We start from the raw sequence: 18,186 nt of genomic DNA on the forward strand, positions 1-18,186 counted from the left end.
TGATTAATACTTTGAAAACATCTATTGTGTGTCTCCCTAGTAGGACCTCTTTGATGTGATAGTCTATAGGAGCCAAGACCTTAGTGTTAGTATGTGGAGGAGGGATGGCAATATGTACAAGAAATTCTTGGTCTTGGTTCTTCATTATGAAGAGTAATGGTTGGGCATCACTTGTAGGTGACTCAGGCTTCTTGATAGCTTTGATTAACTCCTCCATTTCCTTGTCTGTAGTTACATTTAGCTACCTCTTTTTCCAAACCATAACCTCCCTCTTTATCCAAGTAGGTGTAGTGCCCATGGGAGACATGTATATTTGGCTGAAGAGGAGGTTTGCACTACTAGCTTGTTTCCCTTGTCACTCCTTTTCAGAGTCTCCTCCTTTTGAGAGAGATCTATATTGGGAGTCCTTGTATCTATTCTAGCTAAATTTATCGCCTCTATATCCTAAGAAGTTGGCTAAGGTTCTTCTAGTATCTTTCCCTCTGATACTTCATTGGCCTACAACTATTCTAGCTCTTCTTCATCCACATCTTGTTCCTTCATATATATATAGAATGGAAGTAGGTTCATTGACCTTTGTGTAAAAATGGAAAGTCCTAAAATAGTAGTTGTGGTATACCTAGAGGCCATTGTAGTAGATGTGGAATTTGGTTCCAATCCTCACCCAATGATTGATTCATAGGTTCATCTTGTATCTTATCACCCACCATTTTAGTGCCCATGGGTATAAAGCCGAAGTCAGAAATGTTGAAGACTTATTTTTGTTGCCTCTCCTTTTTTTCAATCCACTATTGGTGCTCATCTTCTAATGTTGTAACCTGAATAGGTTGCTTGGGAATAGATGGTAGCATCATAGTGGAGCTCCTTCTTCACTCTTCTTCTATAGCCCTAGCTAGGTGATTCCTCTAACTCAAGGGGAGATTATCTTCTTCTTCTTCTTCTTCTTCTTCATAATCATCCACCATAGGGATGGTTTTAGGCACCTGAGGGATGGGAATAAATGTCTTCTATAACTTCCCTCTTCTTGCATTTTTCACTATAGGCTCAACCCTTGCCTTCTTGGCAACTAAAGGGGAGGCTTCTTCCTTTAGACCAGTTGGTGGTTATTCCTGTGTTTCTTCTTCTATCTTTTATTCTTGTGCTTGTCCAGGTGGGGGCACTTGTTCAATATCTTGGGCTTTGGCCAACTCTTCATCTTGAGGCTCTTCAGTCTCAGGCTCAACTTGCTTTGAGGACTCTCTTTTCCTCTTATTCTTCCCTCTATCCATCCTAAAGTACTCAACATCACTCTCATTTTGATGTACCATTTCCAACCAAACTAGGGCTTGAGTAGAGAAAGTTGGTACTATAAATTTTGCACATTTACCCTTAATTGGGCATGCTTTGGCTTGAAAGGTAATAACCAGTTGAACTAGGTCAAGGATAAAAGGCTTCTTGATTTATTCACTTGTTAAGTAAATTATGTGCCTTGACTTATCATCTATATTCACTTTCTCATCTCTATCTATCTATGCATTCATGATTGGCCTACCATACATTTTGTCACGGTTGTACAATAGATCAAAGACATTCTAAGTGTCTTTCTAAACATCCTTGCATGAGGTCTTCATTTTTAAGGCCTTTTCTAATATATATTGATTCATCCTATAGTAATCCCTTATTTGGATATCATATTCATCTATAACATTCATCGAATGGTCTTCTGTAGTATCTTTGTGCACAAATTGCTTCATTGCCAAATGTTGAACTCTACTAATATTATCAAAATAAGGGTGAGGGGAGTTGTAATCTTCCAAGGGATATTGATCTCACTTTGAATCAAAGGTCATAATATCTTGTTTCTACTTGAACTCAAATCCACCTATAGGAATAGGCCATACCCATGTCTTCTTATGTTGTTTTCTCACTCTCTCTTATGTAGATGTGAGTTTCTTGGCAATCTCCAATAAGATGAGCCTATCTTATGAATATCTTTGGAGTTTCTTAAAATTCACATTGGGTAAAAGTACAAACATATGTCACCCTTTTGTAAAGGAAAATGATCACAAAAGTATAATTGTTCACCGTCAATGACATAAAACTCTTATTATTATTTAGAATTTAGAAATAAAGTAAACTAATCAAATGTGCAGAAATGGATGAAGTTTATGATTATAAGTTTTAATAATTATTTTTAATAATAATTGATATGTTTTCCTATTTTTAATAGATAAATTTTTAGTTAGTAAAAACCACTGAAAATTAGGGGTTTAGTTCCCACCACAAAACTATATGGAAATAAACTTATTTGCATTTGAACTCAAACTATGTTATAGATAACATAGATAGATAGAATAAAACAAAATGGCTTTAGACCTATATTTTTTATTTTATAATGATTTAAATTTCAACATACCTAAAATCAATAGTTTTCATCTCCCACCACATTTTTCAGAACAAATCTATTCTAACCAGAAGAAAAATTATACATTCTAGAAGAGGACTCTCTCCTTTAGAACGTCATAGAATTTTTAAATTTTTTTGATATGATTTAATATTTTTCTCCCTCATAATCTACATCTTATTTTGGTGTTAAAATACATTGTTGTCTAATTTTTTAATTACATTATACTATATCTAATTAAAACACTATAAACTCTATATGAGAATATTCTTGAATTTGAGCTGTATAATATGGTGTTTGTATGTTAGTAAAATAATATCATGAAAAAAAAAGAGAGTTATTGAAATGTCAATTTTCTAAAATTATTTTATTACTTTATTAATTGGATACAAACTAGTATAAAACATGCATTTAGTAGACATTTCCAATTGGAAAAGTATAAGACCATATATAACTTAGCTATAATGAATTTGTCTAGATTATATGTTTGAAGAAAATTGACATTTAGATAGAAATACTAAAATTGAGTCATTCTAATAAGTTAGCCTAAAAGGTGACAAAACTTTGTACTTTTACCCACACAATACATGTACCCTTAGGTAAGTGAATGTTTTGAACTAGATGTAGTAGGTGTTGATCTCTACAATCCTTGTTGTTGCCTCTACTGACATCCTTTTAGAATAACTACCCTTTATAAATTGGATGATTTCAAATATAAAATTATCATTCACTATTTGGTACTCCTTGCTCTAATCTAAGATCTTCTTCTCTACCAAGGATATACTACATAGGGCTAGGCATTGGCATCTTGCATGCTTCCCTTCTTCTACAATCTTGGGTAATTAGTTGTTATTTTCACCAATAAGTAAGCCAAATATTATTTTATATAAAATTTTAACTCAGCATCAACTCCTACCGGCTATTTATTTAGGTTTTCACTCACCATTTTTGCCATTTTGATGGTCTCTATGAAATGGAGCATCCATATATGAAGATGCCCAGTTGTCAATAGACCCATGACTCTACTCAAAAGTAAAATGGCATTTTTGATGTCATCCTTCATATACCACCTATTCATGTCCACCTTTTTGACTCTACATCCCTCGATGTTCTATCAATAAAAAATGAAGATTGTATGATCTCTATGGATTCTCCCTATCCCATCTTTTTGCTTGATCATAAGTTATGTGAATATATTGACCATCTCTAGGGAGATGGAATATTTTCTAAATGTTCCTAGGTCTAACGTCTAGTACTATCTCCCCTATGAAACTCTTACAAATCTTCCTTTAGACACGTAGTTTTCAACTAGAGTAGTGATGAGTTTAGAACACTGTACTGATGTGGGATGTGATGTGACATTCACCAACCGAGATCTAATAAGTGTTGACACTAGTGTGATCCTCTCTTTAGGCTAATTGCAGATTACATGAAATTCATTCCAATCGATGTCCCTTAGCCTAGTGTCTATGATTTCTAAATGTCCATCTTGAAAATGTGATTTCCTTGATGCACCTTGAAACTTGAAGACAATGGGTTTTGGAGCAATGTTCTCTACAACAAAGTATGATGAGGATGCCATTTTATTTGCACACAAGAGAAAATCATTAGTCTTGAAAGCTGAAAATTAAACCCTAAACAAACTATAATGGTCAAAAAATTAAACCTAGAATAATAAAATCTTCTAAAACACCTTAAAATCCCCCTAGACGGTTCTAGAATGAAAAATTTGATAGGTGTGCTAGGTGCACCAAATAGTATTTTTTATACTATTTTTGTACAGTTGCACACCTAAGCATGTTTGCAGCTTGGTAAGGTGCACACATTAGCATTGCACTAGATGCCACTAGATGCCTTATCTAGTCATCATACTCCTCCTCATGGTTGTCAGAGAGGCTAAATTAGTTCAATGCAACACTCACATACTCTAAGGTCACAACCTCATTAGTGCTCTCATAGTAGCAGTTTTTGTGGTTGTTTTAACTCAAATTTTCCTCTATGGAGGTTGGGTCTAGGTTGGTCCCTTGTGGCTGCTCTTGTTGCCCTTGATGCAGGCTAACCTTCTCATAAAGAATAGAAGTGGGCTTTCTATTGGCTGGAGGGAGAAAAAGAAGTTGATGATGTTGTTGCCACCTCTAGTGATGGTTGAGCTCCCCCTGGACTAGCTACCATCCCCAAGGACTTTTGGGGTTCTGATGATAAAGACCCTCCCTTAGCTAGCACTACTCTTTCAACTTGAGGGCTTTATTTATTCTATTAACTTTAATTTTTTTATGTATAGTTATCTTATACAACTTTGTGTTGAGTGAACTCTCATGGTGATCTTGTACCCCATGGCCTATTTTTTGTGGATATGTATCTTCAATATTTAATTAATAGGAAAGGTTTATTCATCAAAAAAAAAAATTGATATAATAAAACTTCTTCATAAATGATTTCAAACCATCATCATCAACTAATTTGAATATTTACTTTTATATTTTTATTAATGATTAGAGATTCATTTTCATTTACATATTATGGGGTGATCTTCATATAAGAAATCTTAAGTTCCACTCCCATCTATATATGGCCCCCATCAACTTCCTAAAAAAACAAAAAATGGAATATCCCCATGAAATCAACATCAAAAAATTATAAAAAATTGACTCCTACTTACTAATAAACACTTCAAAATTGATATTTTTGAGGAAATAAAAATTTCAAGTCAAACTACTTAATTATAGAAGGATAGTTTTATTTCTTATGATATTATTTGTTTCTTTTCACAATGACTTCATTGATTATGTATTCATGTAGGAATTTCTTGATTAATAAAGAATAAATTCAAAGAAACTAAAATTTTCATACTAATAATGAGATCAAGGTAGAACAATTATATGAACCAATTTATATATGCACTAAATTATCCTATCAACTTATAGATACATAAAAAAATGTCCAATTTAAACTAACCATGGGAAAAAACTAATCTATTTTTCCCTCAGTAAGTTGAAATATATATTGAAAAGTATCTTAATTTATAATTATGTAAAAGGGAACTCATTACTAAGGAACATGAAAAGTTTTTCAATGCTTGTCCTCAGAAAGGTGTATGCATTGAGGATGATCTCTCTAAGGACCTCAAGGATTCTATGGAAATATAGATTGATTCTCAAACCTTCTCTCAGAAGGTGCTTTATTTGAACCTACCCAACACCTATTATAGGTGTTAGTCAGCAGAACACAATATTAGGGATTGCCTTTTGGTTGTGCCTTGGGTTAAATTCCTACCAAAGGAGGCCCTCACTAAACTTGCTAAAGGGAAGCAAAAAGATGAATGGACTATGGTTGGGTTCTAGGGTAAAACTCCCTTGGCTCCAAAATAGTTATATGCGACTATTATTTTGATTACTCCTATTACCATAGGAGCGCAAATTCTAGATGTTGCAAGGCCAAAGCTAGCTTTTTTCGATTCAAACCCTAGTGTGTTCCAGGTTTCAGGCCCTAGAAGTTCATAGGGGATCAACATGGTTGCAAGGGCTAACAATTTTGTAGTGATTCACATGCCTCTTGTAGCCTCTTTCATTATGAATCAAAATGTGTAGCATTCTTGCAGTCCTCTAAGATGTTCTGAGACACCAAAGAAAAGATGGGCCATTAGTCCAGAGGATTTCCCTACTAGATTCAACCATGCTTCCACTTTTCTGCAAAATAGCTACTCCTCTCTTGAGGACGAGGAAGATATGGAAGAGTTTTCATGAAATTTTTATCATGGAATGTAAGAGGTCTTATGGACTAAGCTCTATAAGGTGCCATGTCATGGATATCTATCATAAACTTGGTAATTTAGATTTTCTTTGCATGCAAGAGGTTAAAATTTATGATTTCCTGGTTTCTTGTGCATGTCACATCATTTGGCTAGATGGCATTGTGTTTTCTTCCAAACATAAAATAGGTAGAGGTAGTGTTGTTAATCTACTATCACCTCATCTTCATTTTGCTATTATTTCACATTGTATTGACCCCATGAATAGAATAATTTTTCTTGTGCTTTCTATCAGCAATCATTCCTTTGGAGTAGTTAATGTTTATGCTTCAATTGATGTTGTGGAAAGATCTCAATTGTGGGGCTTGATGGAAGACAACCTACCTCCAGCTACTTGGGTTTATGTGGTGACTTCAATATGGTTGAGGTGGCCTCTAACAAAGATGGCATTTTTCCTTTTTGCTAGACAACTTGGGAAAGGGAAGCTTGTTACTACATGGATAAAAAATTGGGCCTTAATGATCCCAATTCAAACCCCCACCAGCATAACAGGGTATGGCACACTTGGTCCAACTTTTGAGTTGGCTTTGACCATATTCTTAAATATCTCAATCTTTTTATGATTACTGCACAATCTTTTTTCTCCTTTTCTAAGGATTGATATCTACCTATCATTCCCTTGCTACATGTGATGTTATCAAACTACTATCTCATTTATTTTTCCATTTCTTGGAATATAGTTGTCCAACATGTTGTCAAGACTCAGTTTTTTATCAATACCTTAGTGCTAATGTATGCCTCCACTATTGCTTATATCCTACATGTCTAGAATTCGAAACCATGTCTGCATTCTCAGACCAGTTGGACCTAGTGGTGGAATGATGCCATCACCAAAACTACTCAATTTTTGTGCATCTATGGGTAGCAGTTGGTAATTTTCAGACACTGGTCTTATGAATCCACCACCTTGACACTTGAAAAAGGTTTTGAAGCTCACCCTGAACCCTTTTGATGTTGACTTGCAAATCCAATTTGCCAAGCTTCATCATGACAAAAAAGTTGCAAATAATTATGCTACTCATGAAGCCTAAATCAAAGCTTGCCTCTATTGGTTGGAGGTTGGTGACAAGGCTTCTAAATAATTTTTTTAGGCTCTGAGAGCCCGTCAAGTCAATTTTGGGATTAAAAAGATTAAACAAGGAAATTTTGTTCCTTCTAGTCTCCTTGACATCTTGCAAGATTTTGTGCACCACTATGAAAATGTTTTTTCTTTGTAGGGAAATTTGGTTGCTCAGGAGAAAGCCCTTAGAAAGTGTATTACTATTACTCCAAACTGCCTAGTGGTCAAGGAATGAGCCTTTTGTGAGCAACTTCTCACCATCTAAGACCTCAAGGAGGAAACTTTTTCTATGGCTGATGATAAATCCCCTAGGTGTGATGGGTTTCTTGTGAATTCTACAAACATCTTTGGGAGGCTATTGGTCCTGACTTGCACAAAGTCTATCTTGAAGCCAATCAATCCAAGAGTCTAGGAGCTATTAATAATAAATGAAACATCAAATTCATACCTAAAGTTGGAGATCCTAAAGATATCTATAATTGGTGGCCCATTACCTTTCTTAATGTGTCTTATAAGATTATTGCCAAGGAAATTTCTCTAAAAATCCACCATCTCCTACCCTTAATTGTGTGGCTAGAGAAAACTAGCTTTATTAAGTCTAGGTATATTCTTGACAACATTATTATTGTTTAGGAGGGCATGGAGCAGTCTTGCAAGTCCAATCAGCCATCTATGTTTTTAAAAATTGATTTTGCTAAAGCTTATGATAGGATCGAATAGCCTTTCATTTTGGCTATGCTTCAAGCTCTTGGTTTTAGCCCCAATTTTCTTCAAGTTATGGAAATTATTTTTGGAGATGCTAATGCTTGTATTACTATCAATAGCTCCTAATCTAAAGCATTCTAGCTCTTTCATTTCATCTGGTAGGGTTTCCCTCTAGCTAAAGCCTTATATGTTTTCATGGCTAAAGGTTTTGGATACTTTCTAGCCCACTCTATTTTTTCTGGTTTTGTGTGTGGCATTTCCTTACTAGATTCCTCCTCCCAGTTGGTCAATGGCCAGTTTGTTGATGATTCATTTCTCACTCTTTTGGAAGATGAGGGAAAGATCACTAATGCCTTGCAATATTTGCATACGTTTTGTCAAGCTTTTGGTTCAGCTATTCAATGGCACAAAACACTCTACTATTAGCAATCCTTTCTTCTAATGCCATCATGGCTTGATCACTTACAATGTAAATGGGTCACTCATAGGGATATCTTTCAATTTTTGGGCATTCATTTTTCCTTTCAAGCCACACCAGTTAATTTGTGGAATGTTGTGCTTATCAAGATTGAAAAGAAGCTTGACTATTCGCTTACTAGACCTCTTTCTCTTATGAGGAAATTCCAAATTTGTTCAAAGTTTCTAGTAGCTACACATGTTTATTATTCCTCCTGTTGGGCCCCCTCCAAAGCCTCTTATCTAAAATTAGAGAGACTACTTTGTGACTTTCTTTGGGCTTTTGGCTCTAACCATCACGGCTTCCACAGAGTGGCTTGGGACTACTGTTTCCTTCCCAAAGAGTCTAGAGGACTTGCCTTATTTCCACTCAAAAGCAAGGGCTTGCTCTTTGTGCCAAATGGATAATTTGTGCCATTACAAGAGATGAAGCCTGGAAAGTGTTGGTTTAACATTACATTTCTTTTGGTATTCCTACCAATAGACCTACATGGAAGGAGATTGGATTTTAAACCCTTCTATCATGTGGAAACCTGTTCACATATAGGGCTCTTTTGTTATTAAGAGCATCTGGAAATTTTGGGAAGATATCAAGCCTTGGCTTCACTAGTCTTGTGATGGTTCTACAATGAACTCTCTTTGAATCAACTGAAAATATGGTGGTCTCCTCTATTTGCCACCCAGGGTGCCCCTTTGGCCAAGACTCAAGGTGCTTATGCTCTACAATTTTTTAAACATGGCATCAAGACCCCTAAGGACCTCTTTTACAAGGTCACTATGGGCTTTAGATCATGGGAAGATAAATAAGTTCAATTTCATCTTGCACATTCATATTAGAAGATTTTTGATTTTTTGGTTGCTGCAATTTCAGATCATCTACTTCATAAGGTGGTTATTCAATCTGTGCATCCTTGGTGGACTGACCAAAAACGGTATCTAGCTACTTCCTTCACCAGCTATAAGCCAAGCTTGGGATATCATTGGCTTTCTCCCCATTTGCCAATGGTGGATACCCTCAACTAGTGTTTGCATTTGCAGTCATCACTCTCTCAGTGGAGAAAGTGTTTTGACACTATTTGGAATGCCATTACAAAGCCCAAGATTGCTCACTTTTCTTGGTGTTTGGTTTTTCAAGGTCCTCCCCTTGGCCCTTAGCTCAAACATATTAGGGTTCCAGATCCTTGGTGCCCTTTTTGTAAGCAACCAGAGATGTTTTTGCATCTCTTTTGGTTCTATAGATGTTCTCAAAAGTATTGACACTAGATTCGTGATTTTTTTTGGATCTTTTGGCCAAAACCCTTTTCTTGGCATATGGTTATTTATGGTGATTCCCCTAGGCTTCCCATGAAGGTTACCCAAATCTAGCATACCTTCAGGATGGAGATTTTGTTTACTTTCTGAAAAGATAGGAATATCATTATTTTTAGTAATGATTTTCTCAACATAAATGTCACTATGTACACTAGAGCATGCATTTTTAATAATGTAATGATGAAGATTCAGGTACAAGCCAACAAGGTGGCTTTGGAGGTGGCCCACCTCCATGAGCTACCTAACCATTGGGGTAATGCTCCCTATACAATTGCCAAAGTTCTGCTTGATGTCTCTATTGAGGTTACTCCACCCAAAGGCTGCCACCAGGGGCACAACTCCTCAAGCCATCGCTCACACATGTCTTGCTCATAGGCTTCCCATTAATGATCTCCCATTGGTGGTGGTGGTGGAGGTTGGGGTCACCGCTCGGTTTCTCCACCCCAAAGTGGCACAAGGTGGTGTCCAAGCTTGGTGGATCCCACTGTTAGTGCTTGGTGTATGGTACTTGGTAAATGACATGTTCATCTAGTTCTTTCTATCTCTCTCCCAGAAGTTGATAACAAGGATGAAGCTTTGGCCCCTAACAAAGTTGCTAATGGCTAGATTATTCCTAGCCGACCTATCAATCCCAGGGATAACTGGGGATTCCATGATTAAGATGAACTATCACCCTTAGCTGATACTGCTTTGGCAGCCTGAGGATGTTTCTTATAAGTTTTTTTTTTTTTTAAATACTTGTTGATTCTGGTTGAGGCCACGTGAACTCTCCCAAGGTGGTCTTATATGCCCTAACCCTTTCCTATGAATTGTAACTTAGCATATTATTTATTAATATAAAAGGACTATTCATAAAAAAAAAAAGTTATTTAAAGATAGTAAAATCAATCTAAAATCAACCAACTTGAAATAATAAAACTTCTTCATAAATGATTCCAAACCATCATATCAACTAATTTGAATATTTTATTTTATTTTTGATAAATGATTAGAGAATCATTTTCATCTATATATTGTAGGGTGATCTTGATAAGAAATCTTAAGTTCCACTAAGAAATCTCATCATCTATATGTATGGCCCCATCAACTTCTTGAAGAAACAAAAATTCAAATATCACCATGAACTCGAAATCAGACAATTATTAAAAATGACTCATGCTTTCTAAAACAATGTTCAAATTAACAAACCTTATTCTAGAACCGATCATGGCATAAAAGTCAATCTTCTCTGCAACATTTAGTACAATTAATAGAAAGGGACTATCCATAAAAAAAAAAAAAGTTATTTAATAAAAGTAAAATCAGTCTAAAATCAACCAATTTGAAATAATAAAACTTCTTCATACATGATTTCAAACCACCATCTCAAATAATTTGAATATTTTATTTTATTTTTTATAAATGATTAGAAAATCATTTTCATCTATATATTGTAGGGTGATCTTCATATAAGAAATCTTAAGTTCCAATAAGAAATTTTATTATTTATCTATATGCATGGTCCATCAACTTCCTAAAACAATAAAAATTCGAATATCACCATGAACTCGAAATCAGAAAATTATTAAAAATGACTCACGCTTTCTAAAACAGTGTTGAAATTAACGAACCTTATTCTAGAACCGATTATGGCAAAAAACGTCAGTCTTCTCTGCAACATTTAGTATAAAGAACATGCCTGAGATAAGTTGCTTCAACTACTGATTAATTCTCAAGAAATATTTGCCAGCGGCCTACCCAGATATGGCATGGCTTATTTTCCCTTTACCACATTTAGGTTTCTTAATCATCTTTCTCTGGATAATATACATATCTGTCACAAAAAAGAATAGCAAGAGCAACAAGGGAGTGTTGAAATTGCCACCAGGGCCACGGTCATGGCCACTGGTTGGCAATCTCCACCTGTTGGGAAGCCTTCCTCACCAATCCCTGGCTGAGCTCGCAAAAAAGTATGGACCAAACATGTTCTTACGCTTGGGCTCTGTACAAACAGTTGTGGCCTCTTCTCCTGCCATGGCCAGAGAGTTTCTTAAGACCCACGATCTGATATTTGCCAACAGGCCACCTTCATCAGCGGGCGAATACATGGTCTACGAGCACAGAGACATAGCGCTTGCCCCCTATGGAGATTACTGGCGGCAGATGAAAAAGCTCTGCACAGTTGAATTGCTGACGGCGAAGAGAACCGAATCATTCAGTTGGTTGAGAGAAGAAGAGGCCTCCGCCATGGTTAAATCTCTGTGGGAGGAAAGCAAGAAAGGCACGCGCTCGGTTAACATGAGGAACCACATCTATTCCGCCTTACCCAACATACTTTTTAGAATGTTTGCAGCGAGAAGTTACTCGGACCATCAACTGAGCGGGGGGCAGCAGTTTTCAGAGATGGTGAGGGAGATTATGCATCTCGCGGGAGTAGTTGTTCTTGGAGACTTCATTCCATCTCTGGCCTTTCTCGATTGGGGGGGCTACCGCCGCCGTATGGAGACTGTTCATAAAGTATTCGATGAGTTTGCTGAGAATCTAATCGATGAACACATTGAGCGGAGAAGGGTGAAAAAGTCCGAAGAAGCAGACATTGTGGACGTGATGTTGGACATGGCGGAGAGTGAAAGTCGGGAGATGCAAGTCTCTAGGGTTCACATCAAAGCAATCATCTTGGTCAGTCTAGTTTAAATGTTGTACCACAAACTGCTATTGCTAGTTAAACTTTTTGATTTGCTTTCATGTTGTCAAACTATGCAATTATTCATTGTTCACCGAGAAAAATCTATGCTATGGTCTCACTAACCAAGGAGTTGAATTCTTTTGCAGGATATGTTATTAGCTGGAGTAGTAACATCTTCCGGAACTATAGGATGGGCAATGACTGAGCTGCTGAGAAACCCTAAAGCAATGGCAATGGAACAACAAGAGATTGAGTCAAAGGTTGGGAAGGATCGCATTGTAAGGGATAGTGATCTTGTAAACTTTGAGTACTTGCGATGTGTGGTGAAAGAAACACTTCGGCTAAATCCATCAGGGGCATTTCTTGTACCACGCGAGTCCACGCAGGGTTGTAATGTTGGAGGATATTACATTCCACCGAAAACAAGGCTGTTTGTGAACATTTGGGGAATTGGAAGGGATGAAAGTGTTTCGGAGGATGCTTTGGAATTCAAACCTGAGAGATTTATTGGGTCGAGCATAGATTTCGAAGGCCAACACTTCGAATTGTTCTCTTTTGGAACAGGGAGGAGGGGATGCCTAGGGATGTACATGGGGCTCTCTGCTGTTTACTTGTGTGTGGGTCAGCTCATACATTGCTTTGATTGGAGTGTGGAGGGTGATTTGGATAGGGATGAAATGTTCGGATTGAGCGTGCCGAGGAAGTTTCCTATCGTTGCTCTTCCTTCCTTGAGGCTGACCACCTACGAGGCACCATAATAGTTGCTAGAATAACTACCAACATCGACCTATAGACATCAAGAAATTGTAGCCTCATGTGTATGTGGATATTTGTTCTTTGTTTAGACAATAAAAGTGGGGAATGAATATTTAAATTATATCACTTCTGTTGTGCATGTTTCTTCTTTACAGTTAGTGTCTTTTACTATTCAACATTTTAATATGCAATAGTCTTGAGTCGGTGAAATTCAATAAAACTTTAAAATGTAAATCCTTTAAACTAAAAAGCAACAAATGTCATAGTTGCAAGTGCAAGACATAATATAGTGATTTAGGTCAACAAGAGATGCATTGGATGAAGTGCTCATATATAGTAACTATTGTTCAAAAGAGCATTTAGCCATTGTTATTTAAAGATTAAAACAAATATAAAATATTTGTGTAATGCAATTAATCTACCATGATAATTAGTTTAAGTATCAATAGATTCAATTAGAGAAAATAATTATTTCAAATTATTAAATTTGTTTATTAAATATGAAATTTCTTATAAATGAAAGTTATTGTTTAATGTAGCTATTATCAATGATAATATTAGACTTTATTTATGCATATCTAATGTATAAGTTTGGTCATTGTTGTAAGGAAAGCCATTTAAGAGACAAACTTATTGAAATGTGACATTTTAATTTGTTGTGATGCAATTAATAGTGGGCATGACATTCAACTCATTAATAAATTTGAAACTTTATTATCTTTTAGTGTTGCTACCATGTCAACACAAAGATGTTAAAGTTGACCTTGAGATGAAGTTCACCCTACACATTTTTAAGTCATCTCTAAGTGAGTCCTCAAGAATCTAGCATTTATGCCCAATTTTTTATATAGAGCATTAGAGGTTTTTAATCCCTCTACTACCCACTTGTCTCTTTGTGTTCTATCCATTTATCATAATTTTCATTTGTTGTCAAATATTAGGGGTTCATTGTATGTGGATTTTTCTGAGATTTATTTCCTTCTATAATCCATTGTTGTCAACTCACTTATTTGTTGGCTTGGAGGTTTTTGAGCAATGTTGACTTTTTTTGTTTCCTATTTGTGGGAAGTGATTTTTTATGTTTGTCAAATATCATGTATTATGTTGGGGTTTTAGAGGTGTGGTTTTTGTAGAAGTATTGAAGGTTATAGATCTAGATATGATAGATGTATTGAAGACTTTTTAAGGCTATAGAAAAAGGTTATATTTGAATTCCTTTTCTTGTGTTCTTACATGCACCTAAGTGGATAGAGTCTATTTGTTTCTTAGATCTACTATGTTGGAGGAGACAAATCTTGTGGATGCACAAGGAGGAGATTTTATTATGCTCTTTTGGTCTTCTCAATGGAGAATGGTGTCTAATATAATTTGGATGATAAGGGTGTAAAAGTGGACCTTTTTGAAGATGAGAAATATCTAGATGATAATTTAGTTGATGTAGTGGTATCAATGGTGGTTGCAATGACTTTTTGTCTACCATAATATGTGACTTCCATATATTGCTCATGGGTCTTCTCTATGTTGGTATCTTTTTTATTTATCAAGTGATCATTGGGTTGATATGGTTATTTATACAAATCATTTTTGAGTTGATAGATTGTTTTCCTATTCCATTTTATTATTTTTTGTTGTTTCTCTATTGGTGAAGTGCATCATTATGGTTGGGGTGGTTCTCATTTCGCTCGCATTGCTAGATCTCATTTGGTTGGGGTCTATATTTTGAGGCTTTTGTTGGTCTCAATATTTTGGGGTACAAGTTGTTTGTGAGAATGGTTTTAAATTATTTTTTTGAGAAATTTTTGGTTCCTTCCTTGCTTTTTATGATTTTTTTCTCTTTCTATTCAAGGGGTTCTTCTTGTTTGGGTGAGATTTTTTATTGTGTTTTATTTGAGAGGGTTGTTTTGGATTCCATTTCTATTTATCTATTTTCGTCTTCTTTTTCTACCTTCTTGGCTACTCATAATGGTTTTTGAGGTTTATTTTTCTCCTATGGAGGTGTATTTATATTGATAGGTATGGAGGAGAAATTATGTTTACTCTAGGTGTTCCCCTCTATTTTCTTTCCTATAAAGCCTAGTACTATGTATTATTTAGGTAAAGTGTGACTATTTATGAGGAAACCTTTGAATACCTCGTCTCTTTTGGTGACATCTATTAAAAAAAACTGTTGAGGTGGTCCATGATACTTTTATTTTAAGGATTTATAGTTGTTTGATATTTCCAAATGTCTTTCAAAACCCTTTAGGGTGTTTTGAGATTGGCCATCCTCAATTTTTTTAATATCATTATGGAATGGCTATGTTACTCTATTATCATAAGGTTTTTAGGGGCCTCTAATTATATAATATCTCATTCTTTTTCATGGAAATCCTTTATTCAAGGTATTCCTTAATATATAAGGTTGGAAAATTCCTTCACAAAAACATTACTTTTTGAATATTCTATTGGTTTCTTTGGCTCCTATTCAAAGGTCATTTTTAATATGATGGTTTAGGTTCCTTCATAAATCCCCTTATTGTCATAATATAGTGGATTTTTTTGCAAAAAATTCTCTTTCAAAAAGGCTCCTCTTTTTTTACCGGTATCAATTCTTATGAGTTCATTCTTCTTCTCTAACTGTTCAAAACGATTCTAAGGATTCTAATTGTTTAGGCTTTCTATTTCCTTATCTCATCAAAATTGTAGATTTTTCACGCAAAAAAAAAAAAATCTATATAATATTTTATTTAAATAAATAAAATACATTGGATGCAATAGATATATTAGTATTCATTTCATTGGGTAAAACTAGTGGTACTTTCATGCAAAAGCACCTAGGCTAACAACTAGTTCTAGTTGCACATTTTGTTTTTGTTTGTCTTGAACTAACCTTAGCCAAGTTATTTGGTTGTGTTTGGACCTTATATAGTCATTTGTATTTTCTCCAAGATGGATTTGACTAGGCTCAATCCAATTTAGATGTTTTTTCTTACCTTGTGTTTAGGTTGTTAGGTTGCAAGTTTAGGGTTATGGATCTTATACCCTATAAGTCCCCCAGAAAGTTTTGTTTTGAGTATAATTTTTTTAATATGGTCTCTATAAATCTCTTTGCATATGTTGGAGGTCATGGAATATAATGTCATTTGATGCAAAGTTGGTAAAGATGTAAATTGTTGCAAAAGTTGTATATTAGGTCAAAGTTGTCAAAATCATATGAGTTAATGCTATGCAGGATAAATCATGATTGGAAATCATAAAGAGGTCATATTAGACCTATTTGGAATTTTCCAAGGGTTAAATGTAAAATTTTCTAGGAGATGGAAAAAGTTGTCAGCAATTTTGGAAAATTGCATGACAATATTTTGACAAGAAAGTTACATATCATGAGGAAGGTGTTGATAGTTATGGTAACTATTTGAAACCTCTATGAAAATATATAAAACCATGGAGGATACCCATTCCAAGGGTTGGATTTTGTAATAAGTGGATTATGAAAAGTGAAAGGGATGATATGTTGTTCTGAATTGATGATTTTCATGTTTTTGACTACTTGAGTACTTTAATGGATTTAAAAGCTTTTGTTTATGTTGGATACTTTATTTTTATGTTATTAGACATAATATATTTTTTAATATATCACGTTGGAATGAGTTCATTTTCTTACAGTTTGAAAATCATTTGTAAATAGGCACTTTGTTTTTCTTATTTTGGTAATTTTGGGGAAAATGGCTCCCCCATGAACCCTCACTGTTGAATCATAATGGTTTGGAGGGATGTGGAATTTTTATCCTTGTAAAATGTACATAGAAAAAGATAATTCTAGAGAAGACTCTCTTCTATTTTTGAAGTGATGTCCTAGGTAAGCTTTCAATGCATGGCTAGGTGATCACAATGCTTGCAAGTTGTTTTTGATTGATTGAATGTGCTAGAAATTTTAATTTAAGAGTTTTAAAAGGAGGAGAGATGTATAAGGAAGATATGTGTTTGAGGAGAATGTTTCAAGACATGATTTTCTAATTGTTCCATTAGACCCTACCAAGTAATGATATGAGATGTTTGAAATCCTTAATTTTAGTCATACAAGTAGCGAGGTGGTGTATGGAAAAGTTGAGAACTTGAGACCCACAAAATCTTGAAGTACTTCCAAAAGGGTATTCAGATTGGTGATTAATTTTCCACATTGTTAAGGGAAATTTGGACTTATAGCCAAAAAGTAAAGTTTGGAGGCATAATCCAACTAAGCCTAATTAGGATAGTTTTACCAAATTTGAAGGAATCTATAGTCAAACCTATAGATTCTGAGACTAAGATGATAGGGAAAGTCTAAAATCACTCAAGTTGAATCCATCACTCCAAGTTGAAGGTAGAATGACCATTCTTGGTGAAATTGTGAGTTTTGAGAATGTAACACACTTCCTACCATAAACAAAACAATACTTGAAACAAAGAACGGACAATGATTGCAATAATTTTTTTTTATTTAAATCATCTCAACACAAGTTCCAATACAAGGATTGAATCACTCTTATATAGAAAAATTCCCAATGAAAGAGAATATCGTCTAAATACATTTTCATTACAATAAGAATACATAAAGAGTTCAATACGATCTTGAAGTACAATTTCATTTCTAGACACCTATGTCCAACATAGGAAACCGAAATGTTGATTGAAGAAGTAACTTCAATAAACATCCTTAACTACTTGAAACTCGCAGCACTTGAAAACCACACAGAATGCAACATAACACAAACAGAGGCACAGTACACACTGAGTTTAAAAGCAAAATCCATCTGCATACATGTTAGTACCAACATACAGATATCCAAAAGTAGATTTCTAATCCATCTAATATAGTGCAAATCTAATATTAATATGCAAGAAGTAAACAATTACTTATCAATGCAAAATTAAACTCACAATAAGAACAACCCGTAAATGAAACATATATATTCTGAGGTGTCATCATTATGGCACTATGTTTCTGCATCCAAATATGGTATGCTCATAGCCATCACATAATGGTATTCTCTATTTTACTTGTCATTCACAGAATAGAGACA

General features: G+C 34.9%; 1 protein-coding gene across 1 annotated transcript; it reads left to right on the forward strand.

Annotated features, from left to right (window-relative positions):
* Nucleotides 1-11,445: 11,445 nt before the first annotated feature.
* On the forward strand, nucleotides 11,446-13,265 carry LOC149540146 (cytochrome P450 750A1-like). Its single transcript, XM_089799474.1, has 2 exons — nucleotides 11,446-12,381; nucleotides 12,535-13,265. Exons 1-2 carry the CDS (start codon nucleotides 11,467-11,469, stop codon nucleotides 13,144-13,146), a joined length of 1,527 nt encoding a protein of 508 aa, XP_089655600.1. The 5' UTR covers nucleotides 11,446-11,466; the 3' UTR covers nucleotides 13,147-13,265.
* The last annotated feature ends 4,921 nt before the right edge of the window (nucleotides 13,266-18,186 follow it).

Source organism: Cupressus sempervirens, chromosome 9, assembly GCF_028749045.1.
Source record: "Cupressus sempervirens isolate cs-2001-9-10 chromosome 9, ASM2874904v1, whole genome shotgun sequence".
Lineage (NCBI taxonomy): Eukaryota > Viridiplantae > Streptophyta > Pinopsida > Cupressales > Cupressaceae > Cupressus > Cupressus sempervirens.